The 20,587-nt window shown below is 44.3% G+C and overlaps 1 protein-coding gene across 4 annotated transcripts in view; it reads right to left on the reverse strand.

Annotated features, from left to right (window-relative positions):
- LOXHD1 (lipoxygenase homology PLAT domains 1) overlaps positions 1 to 20,587 on the reverse strand; it is a 283,627-nt gene that overhangs the window by 47,065 nt on the left and 215,975 nt on the right. For all 4 annotated transcript variants that reach the window (XM_073589763.1, XM_073589760.1, XM_073589761.1 and 1 more), the window contains 2 exons: positions 3,339 to 3,493; positions 2,837 to 3,046 (listed from right to left, as the gene is read on the reverse strand). In XM_073589763.1, the coding sequence (XP_073445864.1) occupies positions 2,837 to 3,046; positions 3,339 to 3,493 (365 nt within the window). The remainder of the gene's footprint in view (positions 1 to 2,836; positions 3,047 to 3,338; positions 3,494 to 20,587) is intronic.

Consider the following 20,587-nt stretch of genomic DNA (forward strand, 5'->3'; position numbering starts at 1 on the left):
CAAGGAGAATTGGAACTACTAACACAGGAAAAGAAATATGATGTCATTGGAATCACTGAAACTTGGTGGGACAATACACATGATTGGAATACAAGACTAGAAGGATACAACTTATTTGCAAGAAACAGACTTGATAAACGAGGAGGGGGTGTCGCATTGTATGTTAGAAATGCGTATATCTGCACAGAGATTGAAGCTTCAGAGACTGGGAGTTCTGTGGAAACTGTTTGGGTAAGAATACAAGGACAGAACAATGGAAAGGACACCATTGTAGGCATTTACTACAGGCCGCCTGTGCAAGCTGAAGATATGGATGAACTCTTTATGCATCAAATGGCCAAGTTCTCCAAAAAATATGACATAGTTGTCATGGGAGATTTCAACTATCCAGACATTTGTTGGGAATCTCTCTCAGGCAAAACTAACAGGTCAAGGAAATTCTTATCCTCTCTTGCTGACAACTTTATCTTCCAAAAGGTAAAGGAGAAAACAAGGGGAACTGCTACCTTGGATCTAATCCTTATAAACAGGGAGGAAATGGTTGAGGAGGTAAAAGTGGCTGGGACCCTAGGAGGTAGCGACCATGCTATTTTAGAATTTTGGATAACTAGAGGCGGAAGACCTGTGAAGACTCAGACGTCAAGGTTAGATTTCAGAAAGGCAGATTTTAAGGGATTCAGAAAGAGAATTGGAGGGATCCAATGGCTGGATATCCTTAAAGACAAAAATGTCCAGGAAGGATGGGAAATCTTGAAAAATGAAATTCTCAAAGCACAGTTGTTAACAATTCCGAAAAGAGGGAAGAATAGGAAGCATTTAAGGAAACCAGGATGGATGAACACAGAACTTAAGCACATGCTAAAAAGGAAGCAAAAAATGTTTATAAAATGGAAAGAAGGAGGCATATCTAAAGAAGAATATAATGCTGTCTGCAGAACCTGCAAGGCACAAATCAGATTATCTAAAGCTGAAAATGAATTGAGGCTTGCAAGAGATGTCAAAAGCAATAATAAAGGATTTTGGGGATATGTCAAAAGTAAAAGAAAAGTCAAAGATGCTATAGGATTTTTACAGGATGAAAATGATGAAATGGTAAGACAGGATGTTGAGAAGGCTGAACTTTTAAATTCCTATTTTGCATCTGTTTTCTCTCAGAAAGGAAATGTAACATCAACTGTTATTCACTGTCCTATTAAGGGAATAGAAGAATCCAGGATATCTATAAACAGAAAGATAGTGAGGAAACACTTAGCTAACCTAAATGTATTCAAGTCTCCAGGTCCAGATGAATTACACCCCAGAGTACTGAAGGAGATAGCAGAAGAAATTTTTGAACCCCTCTCCATAATCTTTGAAAATTCTTGGAGAACAGGAGAAGTGCCAGAAGACTGGAGAAGAGCAAATGTTGTTCCTATCTTCAAAAAGGGGAAGAAGGTGGACCCAGGCAACTATAGGCCGGTGAGTCTGACTTCTATACCAGGAAAGATCTTTGAACAAATTATTAAACAACATGTATGTCAATACCTGGATAAGAATGAAGTGATTAAACAGAGTCAGCATGGGTTTGTAACTAATAAGTCATGTCAGACTAATTTAATTTCCTTCTATGATGGTATTACTGATTGGGTGGATCAAGGAAATGCTGTAGATATAGTATATCTTGACTTCAGCAAAGCATTTGACAAAGTCTCTCATACAATCCTTATTGAAAAAATGACTAAGTATGGAATGGACAAGGCAACTGTTAGGTGGATTCACAACTGGCTTAGTGATCGGACCCAAAGAGTGGTCGTAAATGGCTGCACATCCAGTTGGAAGAATGTCTCAAGTGGGGTACCACAGGGCTCTGTCCTGGGCCCTGTATTGTTCAACATTTTTATCAACGATTTAGATGAAGGAATTGAGGGTAAACTGATTAAATTTGCTGATGACACAAAGCTAGGAGGGATAGCTAATACTAGAGAAGAGAGAGAGAGGATTCAAAAAGATTTAAATAAACTGGAGAAGTGGGCAGCAACTAACAGAATGGTTTTTAACAGGGAGAAATGCAAAGTACTACATCTGGGCAATAAAAATGAAAAAAGCATATATAGAATGGGAGGAATAGGGCTAAGTGACAGCACATGTGAAAAAGACTTGGGTATACTAATAGATCACAGACTGAATATGAGTCAACAGTGTGATGCAGCAGCAAAAAAGGCAAATGCAATTCTAGGATGTATTAACAGAAGCATACAGTCTAGATCACGTGAAGTCATTATTTCCCTCTACTCCTCTTTGGTCAGACCTCATCTGGAATATTGTGTCCAATTTTGGGCACCACATTTTAAAAAAGACATCAACAAACTGGAGCAAGTTCAGAAAAGAGCGACCAGAATGGTGACCGGTCTGCAAACCCTGTCTTATGAGGAAAGGTTGCAGGATTTGGGAATGTTTAGTTTGCAAAAGAGAAGACTGAGAGGAGACTTAATAGCTGTCTACAAATATCTAAAGGGCTGTCACATTGTAGAAGGATCAACTTTATTCTCATTTGCACAAGGAAAGACTAGAAGCAATGGGATGAAGCTGAATGGGAGGAGACACAGATTAGATATTAGAAAAAACTTTTTGACAGTTAGAGTGATCAATGAGTGGAACAGGCTGCCACGAGAAGTGGTGAGTTCTCCTTCAATGGAAGTCTTCAAACAGAGGCTGGACAGACATCTAACTGGGATGATTTAGCGAATCCTGCTTTGAGCAGGGGGTTGGACCAGATGGCCCAGGAGGTCCCTTCCAACTCTACGATTCTATGATTCTATGATTCAAAGCAGCAAACAGCTGAGTAGTGTCCACATACCTTTTCATACAAGATCCTCTCAATCCTTTTGTCTTCCTTTTTGGTGGAGAGCCAACGTTCACACAAGAACATGTACGTCTCCTCTGTCACCTCGTTCAGGATCTCCACCCTCTCCAGGTACCAGTCGGCGCTCAGCATGGAGTTATCGTGACGGATTTTTATCTTATAAAGGGTGCCCAGGTCCACGGCTTCTATGACGAATTTGTCAACCTAGTAATGATGATGCATTCATTTCTTCATTAACATGTAGCAATGTTCACTCTTTATGGAAACAATCAGCAGGTTGCTGGTGACTGATCTCATTATGGGCCTATGTTAATTCTAATTATGGCTTGTGTGAATACCCAGGATAGCGCATAATAAAGGAATGATGCCAGATTTCATCCCATTCACAGTACCACACCATTATAAACTCAATCTGTATGATTATGCATAATTATCTAGTCGCTAAATAGATCCATCAACAGCAGCTCCTTGACATTTTCCTTATAAACTTGGTTACCTGTCCTCTCTCAAACTTGTTGGAGTTGGTTTCGGACTTGCTGAGTTTTCTTTCCCCAGTGTCTCCAAGATCTCCGTATATTGTGAGGAACACATTGGCGTCAGTGCCGGCCCCGTAGATGTCCCCGGTGTACACGGATACATAATATGTATGAGCTGTAATAGAGCGTATAGCATCACTGATATCCAACAGTTAGACACAGGATTACCTATGGAGTCATTTATTTAGTCTTTTACTGTCACCTGTGAGTGCCGTTTCTATATATCTTGTATGTACGGTATGTACGGTATCTATCTACAAGAAAACAACAATTGAACAGCACCTCTGAGTGGAATAAAACAAGTCTGAGCGGGTGCAATCTGCTATGACTGTAAAATATACAAATAAAAGCATACAGCAGCACTCTGCAAGCGCCAAGATGTATGCAGACAGGGAATATATGAAATTTGGATGCATTAATACTGTAGAAAAGATTTTAGTGCTGGAGATGTACAGTTGAAGTTAGACGTTTACATACACTACAGAACAAGAAACATCTGCATGTTTTTTCCCAATATCTGACATGAAATGAGTATAAAACTTTCTCGTTTCGGTCAATTAGGATTTCTATAATTATTAATATTTGCCAAATGCCAGGAATAATGAGAGAGAGAGAATGTTTTAAGGCATTTTTATTTCTTACGGCAAAGTCAAAAATTTACGTACACTAAGACTACTATGCTTTTAAACAATTCTGGACTGCCCATATGATGATATCTTGTGTTTGGAAGGATCTGAATCAATCTCCCTGCTCTGCCACCCAGCCCCTATGGGGCCCCTGAGCAGGAGGAGGCCAGCAGTGGGCCCCTCGCCAGTCATCGCAAGTGCTGGAGGCCAATACAGTTCACCCCATTGATAAGAGTGGGAGCGTTACACTCCCTCTCCCATCATCCCCCTCTCAGCGTCTGACGTCCCTGACGCAGACATTGACAGGGGTCGAGATGATGTCACTACTTGGCGCCTGCTGTCCGGAGATGTGCGAGCGCTCAGAGCAGCAGAGGAACCAGGGGGAGAGGTGAGTATTGCATTTATTTATTTTTTTACGGTGGTGCATTATACTATATAGAGTCTGCCTATGAGGAGTGCATTATACTATAGAATCTGCCTATGGGGGGTGCATTATACTATAGAGTCTCCCTATTGGGGGTGCATTATACTATAGATTCTGCCTATAGGGAGAGCATTAGGCTATAGATTCTGCCTATGTGGGATGCATTATACTATACAAAGTCTTCCTACGGGGGGATGCATTATATTATAGATTCTGCCTTTGGGGTGTATTATACTGTACTATAGAGTTTGCCTATGGAGAGTGTATTATATTATAAAGCCTGCCTATGGGGAGTGTGTGGCGCCCCTGAGGCTCAGTTGCCACAGAGGTACTGCACCTTCCCTTAAAGTGTAGTGCCCCACCGCCTAGGTAAGTTGGGGGCTCCTTTCCACACTCCAACACTCGCACCCCACACAACAGGGTAGTTCTGCACAACCACATTGCGGCTCAGTGCTTAGAGAGTAGCAGAGTACCTCTGGTGTTTCCCTGCATGGAACACTGGATGTGCTGGGAGGTGGGTGGAGTTGAGATTCATATAAAAAGTTGGGAAGGTTTAGAATTACAGAGCAATCTGAGAGGTCAGCCTGAGATCAGTTTGGACAGTCAGTCAGGAGAGTCTGAGGACGGGTCCGAGAGGAAGGAGATCCCTAGAAGAAGGAGAGAAGGAGTGCTGCAGCTGCCTCAGTGATCTGGGCCGGCTGGCACGGGAAAGGAACAGAAGGAAAAAGACGTAGAACTGCAACCTAAGCTTCCATAAGAGAGAGAAGGATCAGCACGGAATGAAGGAGTAGGAGAACAGAGAGGAGTTGTGGTTTGGAAGAGGAACCCTGCCTATAGGTTCTGAGCGCAAGGCCGGGGCTCGGTCCCCGAGGTTGTATGGACACTTATGGTTCTGCAGCAGACACCGGTGGAGTAGTTGGCTGTAAATGCACTACTCCCATCTAAGACTTGGGGCACAACAGCAACTGAATAGAGAGCCAGGACTCCGGAGAAGGGAGTCCCCGAGAGAGGCTACAGCTGTCTGTCATACGAGTAGAGTTGTTAGGAACATCTGACAGGAGGAACTCCAGAGTACCACAGTACTGGAGATCTTCACACCTTAAGGCGCAATAGAGGAGTCGATCAGGAAAGGTACATGTTGGCGGAGTGTTGGAGAAGAGAATCCTGACTTGCCCGGGAGGTTGATTGAGGCTCTGCCCCGGAGGACAAGGCATGGAAGCGGGCACCAGTGTGTACCACGAACTGTGAGTAAAGCCTTGGAACTGCAAGCCCTGGTGTCTTCCATTCATTTGTGCGCTAACACCGTCAGCACCGCTACATCTGGGTACCAACCTTCCTCACACCACCTGCGCCTATTCTCATCTATTGCAATTACACTACCCTGGGGTTACAGCTTCACCTGTGGGGAGCTACACCATCTATGCTGCAACCCATCATCAGCCCCAGAGGATCTGCATGCAGCGTTGGCTTAACATCTTGCTTGCCAAACACCACAGGTGGTGTCATGAACTATTCCATTCCATTAACCACAAACCACCATTGATTTGGGCGCCCAGGGCCACGGACCGGGTCACCGCCGCTGTGACACCTTTCCCCCTGACACCGGCCAGGTACCGAGTACCCCACAGCCCTGGGAGGGCGACCCAAGTGCATTATACTATACAGAGTCTGCCTATACGGAGTGCAGTATACTATATAAAGTTTGTCTATGAGGGGTGCATTATGCTATATAGATTCTGCTTGGGGGGGCATTATACAATATAGAGTCTGCCTATAGAGAGTGCATTATACTATACAGAGTCTACCTATGGTGGTATGCATTATACTATATGGAGTCTGCCTATAGTCGGTGCATTATACTATATTGAGTCTGACTGGAGGGTGCATTATACAATATAGAATCTTCCTATATGGGGTGTATTATACTATATAAAGACTGCCTGGGGGGTGCATTATACAATATAGAGACTGCCTATAGGGAGTGCATTATACTATATAGAGTCTGCCTATGGGGAGTGCATTATACTATATAGAGTCTGCCTATGGGGAATGTGCATTATACAATATGGAGGCCTATGAGGATTACATTATACTGTATGGAGGCCTATGGTGAGTGCATTATACTATATTGAGGACTATGGTGTATTATACTATATGGAGGCTATCTAGGGGGTCATCATACAGTGTGGAGATTATAGTGACGGGGCCATCATACGGTGTTAGAGCTATCAAACAGTTTGAGGGATACTAATAGGTCAGTATATATACAGTAAGGGGGCATTATGCTGTGTATAAGAGAGCATCATACTATGTATAGGGAAGCTGTACACGGGGGAGACTCGGGACATTATTAAATGCAAAGTGGGCACTAATTGTTATAGGGGAACTCAGGTTACTGTGACTGTCAAAGGGACACACACAGGGTAATATTACATTCTCGGTGGGAAAAATGTGGGCACTATTTTCTAGGGCATTTGCACCTGGCGTTACTATATTCTAGCGGGTTGCTTTGGAATTTAGCGGGTACATAGTACCACACAGTAGGTGCAGTAATAAGGGACACATTTGGCAGAGACTCAGTATTGGGGTACCAGCAGGATGAGGAGTTTGTGCAGGTTGGGAATAGTCCCATTGGGGACAGTGCTGAAAATATGAGACCTGAAACGTGTCTTTGTTGTATTCTCTGTAGCTGAGTCCTGGCTGGAGAAGTTGTCTGGGCAGATGGAAAAGATGTGAAAAGTTATCGATTCCATTAGAAAGATAGTCAGATGTAAGTCATTATCTACAACTGTGCTGTAATCTCTTATATGTTCTGTAGGACTGGTATTTACCACTGACCATATGGCGGTAACATCAATATTGGTCTTTATATAGAGATTATTTTCAGCAACAGCGCGGTCATCTGTTGAGGTTCTCCTCCACTATTAGGCTGCATCACCCAGTTGTAATCAAAGTTACCGAGTTATGGGCTCACTCAGAAGTTTTGCCATCCCCCCGAACCAAAACCCTAGCTACGCCTCTGCCTATTAGCCAGATATTTCTACGGTTACTGAAGTACAATTGTCAGCATTTCAGGAGGTTTTACATTTTCATTTACAAATACATAGTTTATACAAAGACTCAATATTTACAGCATTGACCATTAATTTTCTAAATTTCAGCTTTTTGCTCCAGCAGCTGGATGTCGGCTTCTAGGCCAAATCCTGACTATGATCGCCCATTCTTGTCCAATCAGTGCGGTGTGTTTGTCCTTCCTCTTTTTTGAGGATTGACCATAGGTTCTCAATGGGACTAAGATCTGGGGAGTTTCCTGGCCATGGACCCAAAATTTGAATGTTTTGTTCACCGAGCCGCTGACTTATCACTTTTGCCTCTCAAAACTTTTATCCACAAAGTCTAACTTGTATAAAAGAAGAAGATTGCAAAATCTGACATATAGCAATAATAATAATATAATAAGAAATTCAAATTTTTTTTTACTGTGAATCTGATAAAAGCATCAGGTTGGGAACTGAAAATTGCAGAATTGCAATGAACATGCTGCGGACTGTGGAGTGTGACCCAGACGGTGCCCCACAGGCCCCAGCATGTAGAATAATCCCAGTATTGCGATCCCTCCGGGAACAGATGGATGGACACGGAGTAACAATACAGGCTAACATGCATTAATGCAGCACATTAGTCCCGGCTTTTGTTATAGGAGGTGTCGGCGCACCCCGCCTTCCCCCTGACATGGCTCTGTATGGGGAGTCCAGACTGGGGGGGACTCAGAAGCAGCTGCTGGGTCAGTAGCAGGATGGGGGGGGGGGGAGGGATCCCTGGCATAGTGCTTCTCCTGTAAATCTGTGCCATTACAAAGAAGTGGATTCAACAGTAAAACTTGTCGTCATCCATTAAGTTCATAATTTACAAGCCCAATCCTCCTGACACCAATCAGGATGGAGATCGATCATGCCTTTGCTGCTGTAAGAACAGGCCTGCGTCATCAGGAACCTGTCATCTGCTCAGTAATAATTAAAAAGCTGCTGCTCAGTAATAATGACGCCACAGACACTGTATTTGCATTTATATAGACAAGGGATGCTTATAATTTACAGGCCCAATTCTCCTGACACCCATGGAGATGTATGTATTGTGCATTTGCTGCTGTAAGCGCAGGAACCTGTCATCTGCTCAGTAATAAATAGGTGGCTGATCACTAATAATGACGCTACAGACACTATATCTGCATTTACATAGACAAGGGATGCTAAATTTACAGGCCCAATTCTCCAGACACTGATTGAGATGTATACATTGCGACTTTGCTGCTGTAAGATCAGGACTACGTCATCGGGAACCTGTCATCTGCTCAGTAATAAAGAGGTGGCTGATAACTAGTAATGAAACTGTATTTGAATTGATATAGACAAGTGACGTTTTCAATTAAAGGCCTAGTTTTCCGGATGCTGGTTAGGATTGAGATATATGGGGCCTCTGTGCCTGTAAGAAGAGGTCTGTGTCATAAGGATCGTGTCATTTACTCAGTAATAAAGAGACAACTGCTCATTAAAAAATAACGCAACTCTGACTTGTGTACTTATTAATATAAATGAGTGATGTTTGGTTGATAACTTATGGGCCCAACTCTCCTAACACCGATTAGGTTTGAGATATATGGGGCCTTTGCTGCTGTAAGAACATGTCCGAGTCATAAGAAAACCATGGGGTATTCAGTTATAATGAGGCTGCTGCTCAGTAATAGTGATGTTACTGACACTGGTTCTGCATTTATAAAGATGAGTGGTGGAGATAATTTACAGGCCCAATCCTCCTGACATCGATTAGGATTGAGATAAATGGGGCCTATGCTGCTGTGAGAACAGGTCTGTGCCATGAGGAATCTGTTTTCTGGTAAGTAATAATGAGTCAGAAAAAGCAGGATAGGACTAATTACTAAAATACTATTTTATTAAATACGATTAAAATACTTTCAGAAGTGATACCAAGACACAAACATATAACACATACAGTGCATGAAATCAAAAGAAATACCCAAAGTTTCAAAAGTTACTCCCCATGAACGTCGCAATTGTCAATGCTCAAATAGTAATGCTCTTTAAGTCAATATTGTGCTCATAGTACGAGGTAGAGTATAATTATCCATACCGGTTAGTATTCCGGAGTTAATAGTAATGGAACAATCTCGCCTCATTTGTTTCATCTGTCCAACCTTTTCTTGGAGGGCCACCGATTCCTATTGCCAGAGGGGGGAGGTATTCACTTTCACCCAACCAGTACCCCACGGAAGGAATTAATGTGGAACCCCCTTTATATTATGACCCCATGCTAGGCGCTTCCCGACGTGTTTCGTTTTAATATACTCATCAGGGGAAGTTAAAGTGTATTATAATGGGGAATATTAGTAAAAACCCATAAAAAACACAGGGATAAAAGGTAAATCGCTATTTGAGCATTGATAATTGTGATGTTCATGCTGAGTAACTTTTGAAACTTTGGGGATTTCTTTTGATTTCATGTACTGTATGTGTTATATGTTTGGGTTTTGGTCTCTCTTTTGAAAGTATTTTAATCGCATTTAATAAAATAGTATTTTAGTAATTAGTCCTACCCTGCTTTTTCTGACACCTTATTGGACTGGTGGTCATTGCTTATTTTAAGTAATAATGAGGCTGCAACTCAGAAATAATACTGCTTTTATATAAACAATTCACATTCACTACATCCTTCCCCTCCATCCTAGGTATGAACAGAGTTGGTATTTTCCGGTTCAGATCCAAGATTTGTCGCCCTAAGCTATGTAGTCTATTTTTGCCATAATGTATTTGTGGCGTGTTTGGGTTGTATGTTTGGGTTGTGCATGCTGGTTGTGTTTCTGGATTATTATAGGCGTGAATGCCTTCACATGTTACGTTATACGTGTTATATGTTGTCACGGATTGAATTCTGGATCAGACAAATCAAAATTCAAAATCACCAAAAGAATCCTCGTCTATGTCTAGATAAATTAATTAGTTTGTGGAAGAGGAAACTTTCACTGTGCGCTTCCTCGTTAGTGGGACATAATTGCCACTGAGGCAGACTGGTTGTCTCTAGTCCATATCAGGGACATCGCAAGGCAATGCAAGGGCAATATTTCCATGCCATACCAATAATAATTTGATATCCACACCATCCACGGGTATATGGTATCTGTTATCTGGCGTCAGGAATTGTGGGTGCAAGCTTCAGGATATTTAGTCGTGAGGAACCCCCCGAATTATGGATATATACAGTAATAGTATTGTTTGGTGCGTTTAGGATGGTGAAAATATGCTCGGAAATATGGCAGTCATGATGTTCCTCTAGAAAAATATGACAAATTAGAATCCTGTCCTCCCACCGTCTTTCCGTAAACACAATTAGCCATTGTCCTTTCACCTGGAGAAGCGGTGAAAGGTGTGAATGTGATCCTTTATAATAGATCATCAGGAAAAACTAATTTTTAAAACTCAGGAGGTACTGTACAACATATATAGTTGCATAGGTCAAAGAAAGACCTGGGTTCATCAAGCTCAACCTTTCTCCACCAATTGTACATTTAGTCACTGTTGTAACTATAACCCACAATGCTCTGTGTAGCAAGCTTTTTTTTAAAAGCTGTTAGGGTGTGTGCACACGCTGCGGATTCTGCTGCGGATTGATCCGTGCGGATTTAGCAAAATCCGCAGGTCAAAAGACCTGCGGTTTATCTGCGTATTGCTCTGCGGTTTTGCCCTGTGGTTTATCACCTCTACAATGGAGGAGATGGTAAACCGTAGCGGATTCCGCACAAAGAATTGACATGTCAATTCTTTCTGCGGATTAGAAACCGCAGCAAATCCGCACGGAAAAATCCTCACCGTCTGCACTGCGGTTTCCATTTCCCATAGGATATTATGGTACTGTACACCGCAGCAGAAAATGCTGCGGATCCGCAGGGCCAAAACCGCTGCGGATCCGCAGTAGAATCCGCAGCGTATGCACACACCCTTATAGTGTCGGCCATTACTACCTCTTGTGGTCGGGCATTCCACCACACTGACTGCTCTAACTGTAAAGAACCCTTTCCTATTTAGCTGCCGGAATCGCCTTTCTACCACCTGTAGAGAGTGCCACCTGGTCCTTACTAAGGTCTTTGGAAGGAATAAGTCATGTGCCAGTCCTTTCTGTCTAGAGCGGTTACTCCAGCTTCCACTTCACCCATCTATTAAAGTGATTTTGTGACTTCTTTTTTTTTGCGACTGTCACGGGGTCCTTCTCTGGTATCACACAATCAACAGAGCAAGCGAAGAGTGAACAATTTCAAGACCTTTATTCAGGCAAAAATACGAAAAGGTCCATATTAATTCCACCACACAAAGGATAAGATAGTCCAGAATAAGAATGCAGTCCAGTATCAGGATAAAATGTCCAGGGAACGAGATTCCAAAACTCTAGCACCAGAGGACAAAATGGGTCCTTCGCTCTCTGAAGTGCTGTCTTTGTACGATCCTGTCCAGACCGGAACTAACTTGTCCAGCTGCTGTTCTTCCCCCCACCCCCTTCCTTGTCCAGGGGTAGTCAAACCAGTTGGGGTGGTTTCTAGGCCCCCCAGAGGAGAACAAAGGGCCTTAGGGAATAATGCACTACAGGGGGTCATCAAGAGACAGATACAGTGAGGCTGTAGACTTACAATGTAATAAGAAAAACACTATGAAAATAACTGGAATTGTTAAAAATAGGAATATACAAAAAATGATATCCACATAACATATCACACCAGCACAACCTCTCCCCCCCCATAATAAGTGAGCACGCCATGAGGTCTACACAGACTTCTGTCCTGCTCACTTTAGTCCACATTGCTCAGTTATTTATAGTTCCTTGTACAGTGGCAGGGGTAGGTCGGCCTGGAAAGCCTATGGTTCTTCTTGTCGAGACAGTCCATCGGCGTTCTGGTGTTGGCTTCCCCGCTTGTATTGGATAGAGAAGCTGTAGGGTTGTAAGGACAAGCTCCACCGCAGCAATCTTCCATTGTCCCCTGATACGCGATTCAGCCATGTGAGGGGGTTGTGGTCTGTAACAATCGTAAAGTCTCTGCCATACAAGTAGGGCTGCAATTTTTTTAGCGCCCATACGATGGCAAGGCACTCCTTTTCAATAGTGGCATAGGCAACTTCCCGATCCAGTAGTTTCCGACCGGCAAAAGCAACAGGATGTTCTTCTCCGGCGGCGTTCACTTGGCTAAGTACTGCCCCAATCCCAAAGGTGGATGCATCTGTCTGCACGAGGAACCTGCGTTTATAATCCGGGGCAGCCAAGACAGGAGCAGTGACGAGGGCAGTCTTTAACGCTGAAAAGGCATTCTCGCATGCCGTCGTCCACGTCACATTCCTAGGCATGTTCTTGCGGGTCAGGTCGGTTAGGGGCTTGGCCAAGGTGCTGAAGTTAGAAACAAATTAGCGATAGTAACCAGCTTTTCCTAAAAATGCAAGTACCTGCTTTTTAGTCTGGGGTCTACACCAGTTGCTAATGGCTTCCACCTTGGCAGGCTCAGGCCTTAGTGTCCCACCTCCTACTCTATGCCCGAGGTACTGCACCTCAGCCATCCCTATTTGGCACTTATCAGGGCGAATGGTCAGTCCTGCAGTAAGGATACAGGCCAGCACTATGCCCAAGTGTTTAAGATGTTCCTCCCAGGTTGTGCTAAAAATGGCAATGTTGTCTAAGTAAGCACAGGCAAAGTCCTGACATTGTTGTAACAGTCGATCCACCAGTCTCTGGAAAGTAGCGGGGGCAGTTTGCATCCCAAAGGTCATTCCCAGGAACTCATAAAGCCCAAATGGAGTAATGAAGGCTGAGCGCTCCCGAGCGTCCTCCGTTAGGGGTATCTGCCAGTACCCCTTGCTCAAGTCTAACGTGATCACAAATTGGGCACAGGCCAGACGATCCAATAGATCATCAATCCTGGGCATGGGATAAGCATCACTCTTGGTGGCATCATTTAGTCATCTGTAATCAACGCAGAATCGTGTTGTACCATCCTTCTTGGGGACCAGGACGACAGGAGAGGCCCAAGAACTGTGAGAAGGCTGAATAACTCCCAGTTGTTTCATCTCATCCAGTTCGTTCTTTATCATGCCTTGAACAGCCTCTGGAACCCGGTAGGCAGCCTGCTGGATGGGGCGTTGTCCGTGGGTTTACACATGGTGGCTGGTGAGAGTAGTCTTCCCCGGCTTTGAGGAGAAAGCAGCAGCCCTCGGCCTTAGTACGGCGACAATATCGTCCTTTTGTATATCCGATAAATGGGAGCCCAGGGGCACTTGTTCCAGTGATCAGCCCGCTTGGGCAACCTGGAGGAGATCTGGAAGATACTCGTCGTCGGCGGTATCACTAGGGGGGTGGCAGACAGCTAGAACAGGCAGAGATCGGTCGTGGTAGTCTTTCAGCATGTTAATGTGGACGGTTTTCTGTCGTCGACCACTAGAGTCCAGGGCAATAACATAGTTAGTGTCATTAATTTTCTTGACAACCTGATAAGGGCCTTCCCACACTGCTTGAAGCTTGTTGGCAGGGGAAGCAGTAATCATGAGCACTTGCTGTCCTTCCATAAATTCCCGGTTCCTGGCATTATGGTCATACCAGGTTTCTTGTCTGGACTGGGCCATTCGCTGATGTTCTTTAGCGAAGGTAGCTAGCTGGGCGAGACGGTCTCTGAGCTCTAGAACATAGGGAACGATGGGCATTCCGGTATCTGAGATGTCTCCCTCCAAATGTTCTTTCAGAAGAGTGAGAGGCCCACGGACCTTCCGGCTAAACAGTAGTTCGAAGGGAGAGAACCCTGTGGACTCTTGGGGAACCTCCCGATAGGCGAAGAGGAGATGTGGCAGGTACTTTTCCCAGTCTTTTTCAATGTCAACAAAAGCCCTCAGCATATTTTTTAGGGTTCCCTTAAAGCGTTCACATAGTCCGTTGGTCTGCGGGTGGTATGGGGTGGTGCGAATGGCTCGAACACCACAGGTATGCCATAGGGACTGGACCAGATCTGACATGAACTGAGTGCCTTGATCCGACAATATTTCACTAGGAAACCCTACCCGGGTAAAGATGGTAACAAGGGCCTCGGCTACCTTTACTGCTGTAATACTGGACAGGGCCACAGCTTCAGGATACCTAGTGGCATAGTCCACCACGGTCAGGATATATTTTTTCCCCGACCTGCTGGGGTAGGCCAGAGGACCTATGATGTCGACGGCTACACGTTGAAATGGTTCCTCAATTATGGGCAGGGATTGCAGGGGTACCTTTTGTCGAGCTCCTGGATGCCGCATTCGCTGGCACACATCGCAGGTGCGGCAATAAGGGGCTACCGACTGCGAGACGCCCGGCCAGTAAAAACTTTGGGTGAGTCTCTTTTCAGTCCTTTTTCTCCCTTGATGCCCAGCCAAGGGGATGTCATGGGCCAGTTGAAGTAGCTGTGCCCTGTACTTCTGAGGGACAATGAGTTGCCTGGTCGTTGCATCAGGGTTGCCCTGGTCACTGCCCTTTGTTACACGATAATACAGTCCGTTTTCTCGAGTGAAGCCATCCCCATTATCTCCCATGTGCCCAGTTTCTGCCTTTCGCCTAAGGGCTGCTAAGGTAGTGTCACCCTCTATTTCTCTCCTAAACTCCTCTCTGTCCCAAGACTCTCCCAATGTAGTAGCAGCGAAAGTATTGCTTACCGACTCTGATGCGGTTCGTGGTGGTTGCTCCCCGGTGGGGTCCGGATGACGTAGTGCTTGAAGGGCCTGTAGTCGGGTGACTGCTCCCACAAATTGGCACTGTAACTCCCCAATGTCTTTCCCAAGGAGGATATCTGCAGGAAGTCCTCCCATAACTCCAATCCAACACAGTTTTTCTCCACAACCATAATCCAAATGCACAGAAGCTCGCTGTATATATTTGCGGGCACCCCCCGCCAGGACAATGGGAATTCCGGGACCCTGGTAAATTGCCTCAGGTCGACCACATGGGGGTCAGCGATAGTCAAGAATGCCCCCGTGTCTCTAAATCCTGACACTTTGTATCCATCAATAAAGACATCCTGCAGGTGGCGTTGCCGTTGCTCTGAGTAGCTAAAGGACAGAGGCCGGAGTCCGTACACTCCAGGAGGGGTATCTATGGTGCCGTGGTCGGTGGTCCACTCTGGTGGGGGTGGTGGTAGCTCTTCCTTAGGTGTGGTGGAGTGTACAAGATGCACTGGATGAGGTGGGGCTGCGTGGGGCTCCCTCCGAATCCTGGAGGGACAGCCAGACTGCAAATATCCAGGTTGCCCACACCCATAACACCTCCTCTCTGTGATACCCCCAGGTCGTGGTCGGAACTGTTGGGGCCTAGGATTGTGAGGCGTGATTGTCATCAACTTGCGACTAGGTGGAAGGGCAGATATAATTGGAGGGGGACGGGGCGCGGGAGCAGGCCGTGGTTCATTGTCCAGAAGCCTCCTCCATTGCGGCCGAATAGTAAGGGCTTAGAATCATAGAATCATAGAGTTGGAAGGGACCTCCTGGGCCATCTGGTCCAACCCCCTGCTCAAAGCAGGATTCGCTAAATCATCCCAGTCAGATGTCTGTCCAGCCTCTGTTTGAAGACTTCCATTGAAGGAGAACTCACCACTTCTCGTGGCAGCCTGTTCCACTCATTGATCACTCTAACTGTCAAAAAGTTTTTTCTAATATCTAATCTGTGTCTCTTCCCATTCAGTTTCATCCCATTGCTTCTAGTCTTTCCTTGTGCAAATGAGAATAAAGTTGATCCTTCTACAATGTGACAGCCCATTAGATATTTGTAGACAGCTATTAAGTCTCCTCTCAGTCTTCTCTTTTGCAAACTAAACATTCCCAAATCCTGCAACCTTTCCTCATAAGACAGGGTTTGCAGACCGGTCACCATTCTGGTCGCTCTTTTCTGAATTTGCTCCAGTTTGTTGATGTCTTTTTTAAAATGTGGTGCCCAAAACTGGACACAATATTCCAGATGAGGTCTGACCAAAGAGGAGTAGAGGGAAATAATGACTTCACGTGATCTAGACTGTATGCTTCTGTTAATACATCCTAGAATTGCATTTGCCTTTTTTGCTGCTGCATCACACTGTTGACTCATATTCAGTCTGTGATCTATTAGTATACCCAAGTCTTTTTCACATGTGCTGTCACTTAGCCCTATCCCTCCCATTCTATATATGCTTTTTTCATTTTTATTGCCCAGATGTAGTACTTTGCATTTCTCCCTGTTAAAAACCATTCTGTTAGTTGCTGCCCACTTCTCCAGTTTATTTAAATCTTTTTGAATCCTCTCTCTCTCCTCTCTAGTATTAGCTATCCCTCCTAGCTTTGTGTCATCAGCAAATTTAATCAGTTTACCCTCAATTCCTTCATCTAAATCGTTGATAAAGATGTTGAACAATACAGGGCCCAGGACAGAGCCCTGTGGTACCCCACTTGAGACATTCTTCCAACTGGATGTGCAGCCATTTACGACCACTCTTTGGGTCCGATCACTAAGCCAGTTATGAATCCACCTAACAGTTGCCTTGTCCATTCCATACTTAGTCATTTTTTCAATAAGGATTGTATGAGAGACTTTGTCAAATGCTTTGCTGAAGTCAAGATATACTATATCTACAGCATTTCCTTGATCCACCCAATCAGTGATACCGTCATAGAAGGAAATTAAGTTAGTCTGACATGACTTATCAGTTACAAACCCATGCTGACTCTGTTTAATCACTTCATTCTTATCCAGGTATTGACATACATGTTGTTTAATAATTTGTTCAAAGATCTTTCCTGGTATAGAAGTCAGACTCACCGGCCTATAGTTGCCTGGGTCCACCTTCTTCCCCTTTTTGAAGATAGGAACAACATTTGCTCTTCTCCAGTCTTCTGGCACTTCTCCTGTTCTCCAAGAATTTTCAAAGATTATGGAGAGGGGTTCAAAAATTTCTTCTGCTATCTCCTTCAGTACTCTGGGGTGTAATTCATCTGGACCTGGAGACTTGAATTCATTTAGGTTAGCTAAGTGTTTCCTCACTATCTTTCTGTTTATAGATATCCTGGATTCTTCTATTCCCTTAATAGGACAGTGAATAACAGTTGATGTTGCATTACCTTTCTGAGAGAAAACAGATGCAAAATAGGAATTTAAAAGTTCAGCCTTCTCAACATCCTGTCTTACCATTTCATCATTTTCATCCTGTAAAAATACTATAGCATCTTTGACTTTTCTTTTACTTTTGACATATCCCCAAAATCCTTTATTATTGCTTTTGACATCTCTTGCAAGCCTCAGTTCATTTTCAGCTTTAGATAATCTGATTTGTGCCCTGCAGGTTCTGCAGACAGCATTATATTCTTCTTTAGATATGCCTCCCTCTTTCCATTTTATAAACATTTTTTTCTTCCTTTTTAGCATGTGCTTAAGTTCTGTGTTCATCCATCCTGGTTTCCTTAAATGCTTCCTATTCTTCCCTCTTTTCGGAATTGTTAACAACTGTGCATTGAGAATTTCATTTTTCAAGATTTCCCATCCTTCCTGGACATTTTTGTCTTTAAGGATATCCAGCCATTGGATCCCTCCAATTCTCTTTCTGAATCCCTTAAAATCTGCCTTTCTGAAATCTAACCTTGACGTCTGAGTCTTCACAGGTCTTCCACCTCTAGTTATCCAAAATTCTAAAATAGCATGGTCGCTACCTCCTAGGGTCCCAGCCACTTTTACCTCCTCAACCATTTCCTCCCTGTTTATAAGGATTAGATCCAAGGTAGCAGTTCCCCTTGTTTTCTCCCTTACCTTTTGGAAGATAAAGTTGTCAGCAACAGAGGATAAGAATTTCCTTGACCTGTTAGTTTTGCCTGAGAGAGATTCCCAACAAATGTCTGGATAGTTGAAATCTCCCATGACAACCATGTCATATTTTTTGGAGAACTTGGCCATCTGATGCATAAAGAGTTCATCTATATCTTCGGCTTGCACAGGCGGCCTGTAGTAAATGCCTACAATGGTGTCCTTTCCATTGTTCTGTCCTTGTATTCTTACCCAAACAGTTTCCACAGAACTCCCAGTCTCTGAAGCTTCAATCTCTGTGCAGATATACGCGTTTCGAACATACGCGTTTCGGCCAGGGCTGCAGCTCTATCCACGGTACACGGCGTGCGCTCCCGGACCCATTCCCGTACCTCTGCAGGGCACTTGGCAAGAAATTGTTCTATAAGGAACGCCTGTATAACATCTTCCACAGTTAAGGCGCTTTCTTCTTCCAGCCATCTCCGACATGCTTCGGACATCTTATGTGCATACATCCTAAACGATCCTCCCATGGTGCATGGGCGGTCTCGGAACTTGGCCCTATATGAGTCTGGGGTGATAGCATGGTAATCCAGGATAGTCCGCTTTACAATGTTATAATCCCGGTTCCGCAGTGCATCAATGGTTCGGTAAGCCTCCGCCATGCTTCCGTTCAGGAGCCCCACTAACAAACGCATCCAGCTAGAGTGGGACACCTCCATCACAGCACACTGATGCTCCAAGTCTTTGACGAACCCCTCCACATCTCCAGAAGCCTCATCAAATGGCTTAAACTCTGTCCGGGTGATCCGTACAGGCTCCCGGATTGTTGGGGTTACACTCCACATTGCGTTACTCCCTTTTTCAAGCTCCATTGCTTCCTGTCTCCGCTGTGCCCGGCGGGCAGCCTCCTCCTTGTACTCCTGAGAGACGCCGGGGCCCGGAACCGCCATCTCTTCTTCGTACCACACCAACCACTGGCTTTTCTGGAAGGGGATCCCTGTCTCCAGTGCTCGTCCTTCAGACATCTGGGAGGAGGTGGCCGGGCTAGCGCGCAGTAGATCGATTAAGGCCTCTTTAGTCAGTCCCTGGTAGTTCAGGCCCAGGTCTCTGGCTCTCTCCTGTAAACTGCATTCAGTCCAATTTCTGTACTCACTCTGTGGGTGGTTCTCCATTGGGTTATGCTCTGTTGATCCCACCGCTGCCACCAGTTGTCACGGGGTCCTTCTCTGGTATCACACAATCAACAGAGCAAGCGAAGAGTGAACAATTCCAAGACCTTTTTTCAGGAAAAAATACGAAAAGGTCCATATTCATTCCACCACACAAAGGATAAGATAGTCCAGAATAAGAATACAGTCCAGTATCAGGATAAAATGTCCAGGGAACGAGATTCCAAAACTCTAGCACCAGAGGATAAAATGGGTCCTTCTCTCTCTGAAGTGCTGTCTTTGTACGATCCTGTCCAGACCGGAACTGACTTGTCCAGCTGCTGTTCTTCCCCCCACCCCCTTCCTTGTCCAGGGGTAGTCAAACCAGTTGGGGCGGTTTCCAGGCCCCCCAGAGGAGAACAAAGGGCCTTAGGGATTAATGCACTACAGGGGGTCATCAAGAGACAGATACAGTGAGGCTGTAGACTTACAATGTAATAAGAAAAACACTATAAAAATAACTGGAATTGTTAAAAATAGGAATATACAAAAAATGATATCCACATAACATATTACACCATCACAGCGACTTTATAAAAAAAAAAGTCTCAATAAGTAAGATCTAGAAGTTACTGATAATAATTATCCAGATAATTATTTTAAAAAAATGGTATACAAAAACTCACCTTTTAATATATACAAATATAAACAAGCCTAGTTGATGAATTACGATGTGTGCACTAACGTACTTCAAATCCTATAAGACCGACTAGCCCGCAAGTTGATGACTACCACACACAAAAAGGCAAACATTTACCCTCAGTCTCATGTGTTGAGCAGAAAGCAACCACATCTCATTGCATGGCGCAAAGCTAGTAGGAAATATGATCTACCAATAGTATAAGGTCTGCGTTTCGCTGTCCCTCAGGTAGACGAGTCTTCAGGAGACACCTACTAGAACTGCCTTTAATTCGAGATTCTAATAAAGTTATTAACTCTGAGACTGTAATAAAAACAAAGACCTAAAAGAAGAATTCCTTATAAAGGATTCCTTAAAATTCAGAGAATGTGTGTAGGATCTACTGCTAGGGTCTCTCATCTGCTCTATTTCTACCAGTAGGTATTTAGGCATATAGAGGGTAACCCCACTTCACTATACGCGGCATAGCAGCTTTGTTCAA

This window comes from Dendrobates tinctorius, unplaced genomic scaffold, assembly GCF_039654945.1.
Source record: "Dendrobates tinctorius isolate UK_male_01 unplaced genomic scaffold, ASM3965494v1 ptg000113l, whole genome shotgun sequence".
Taxonomy (NCBI): Eukaryota; Metazoa; Chordata; class Amphibia; order Anura; family Dendrobatidae; genus Dendrobates; species Dendrobates tinctorius.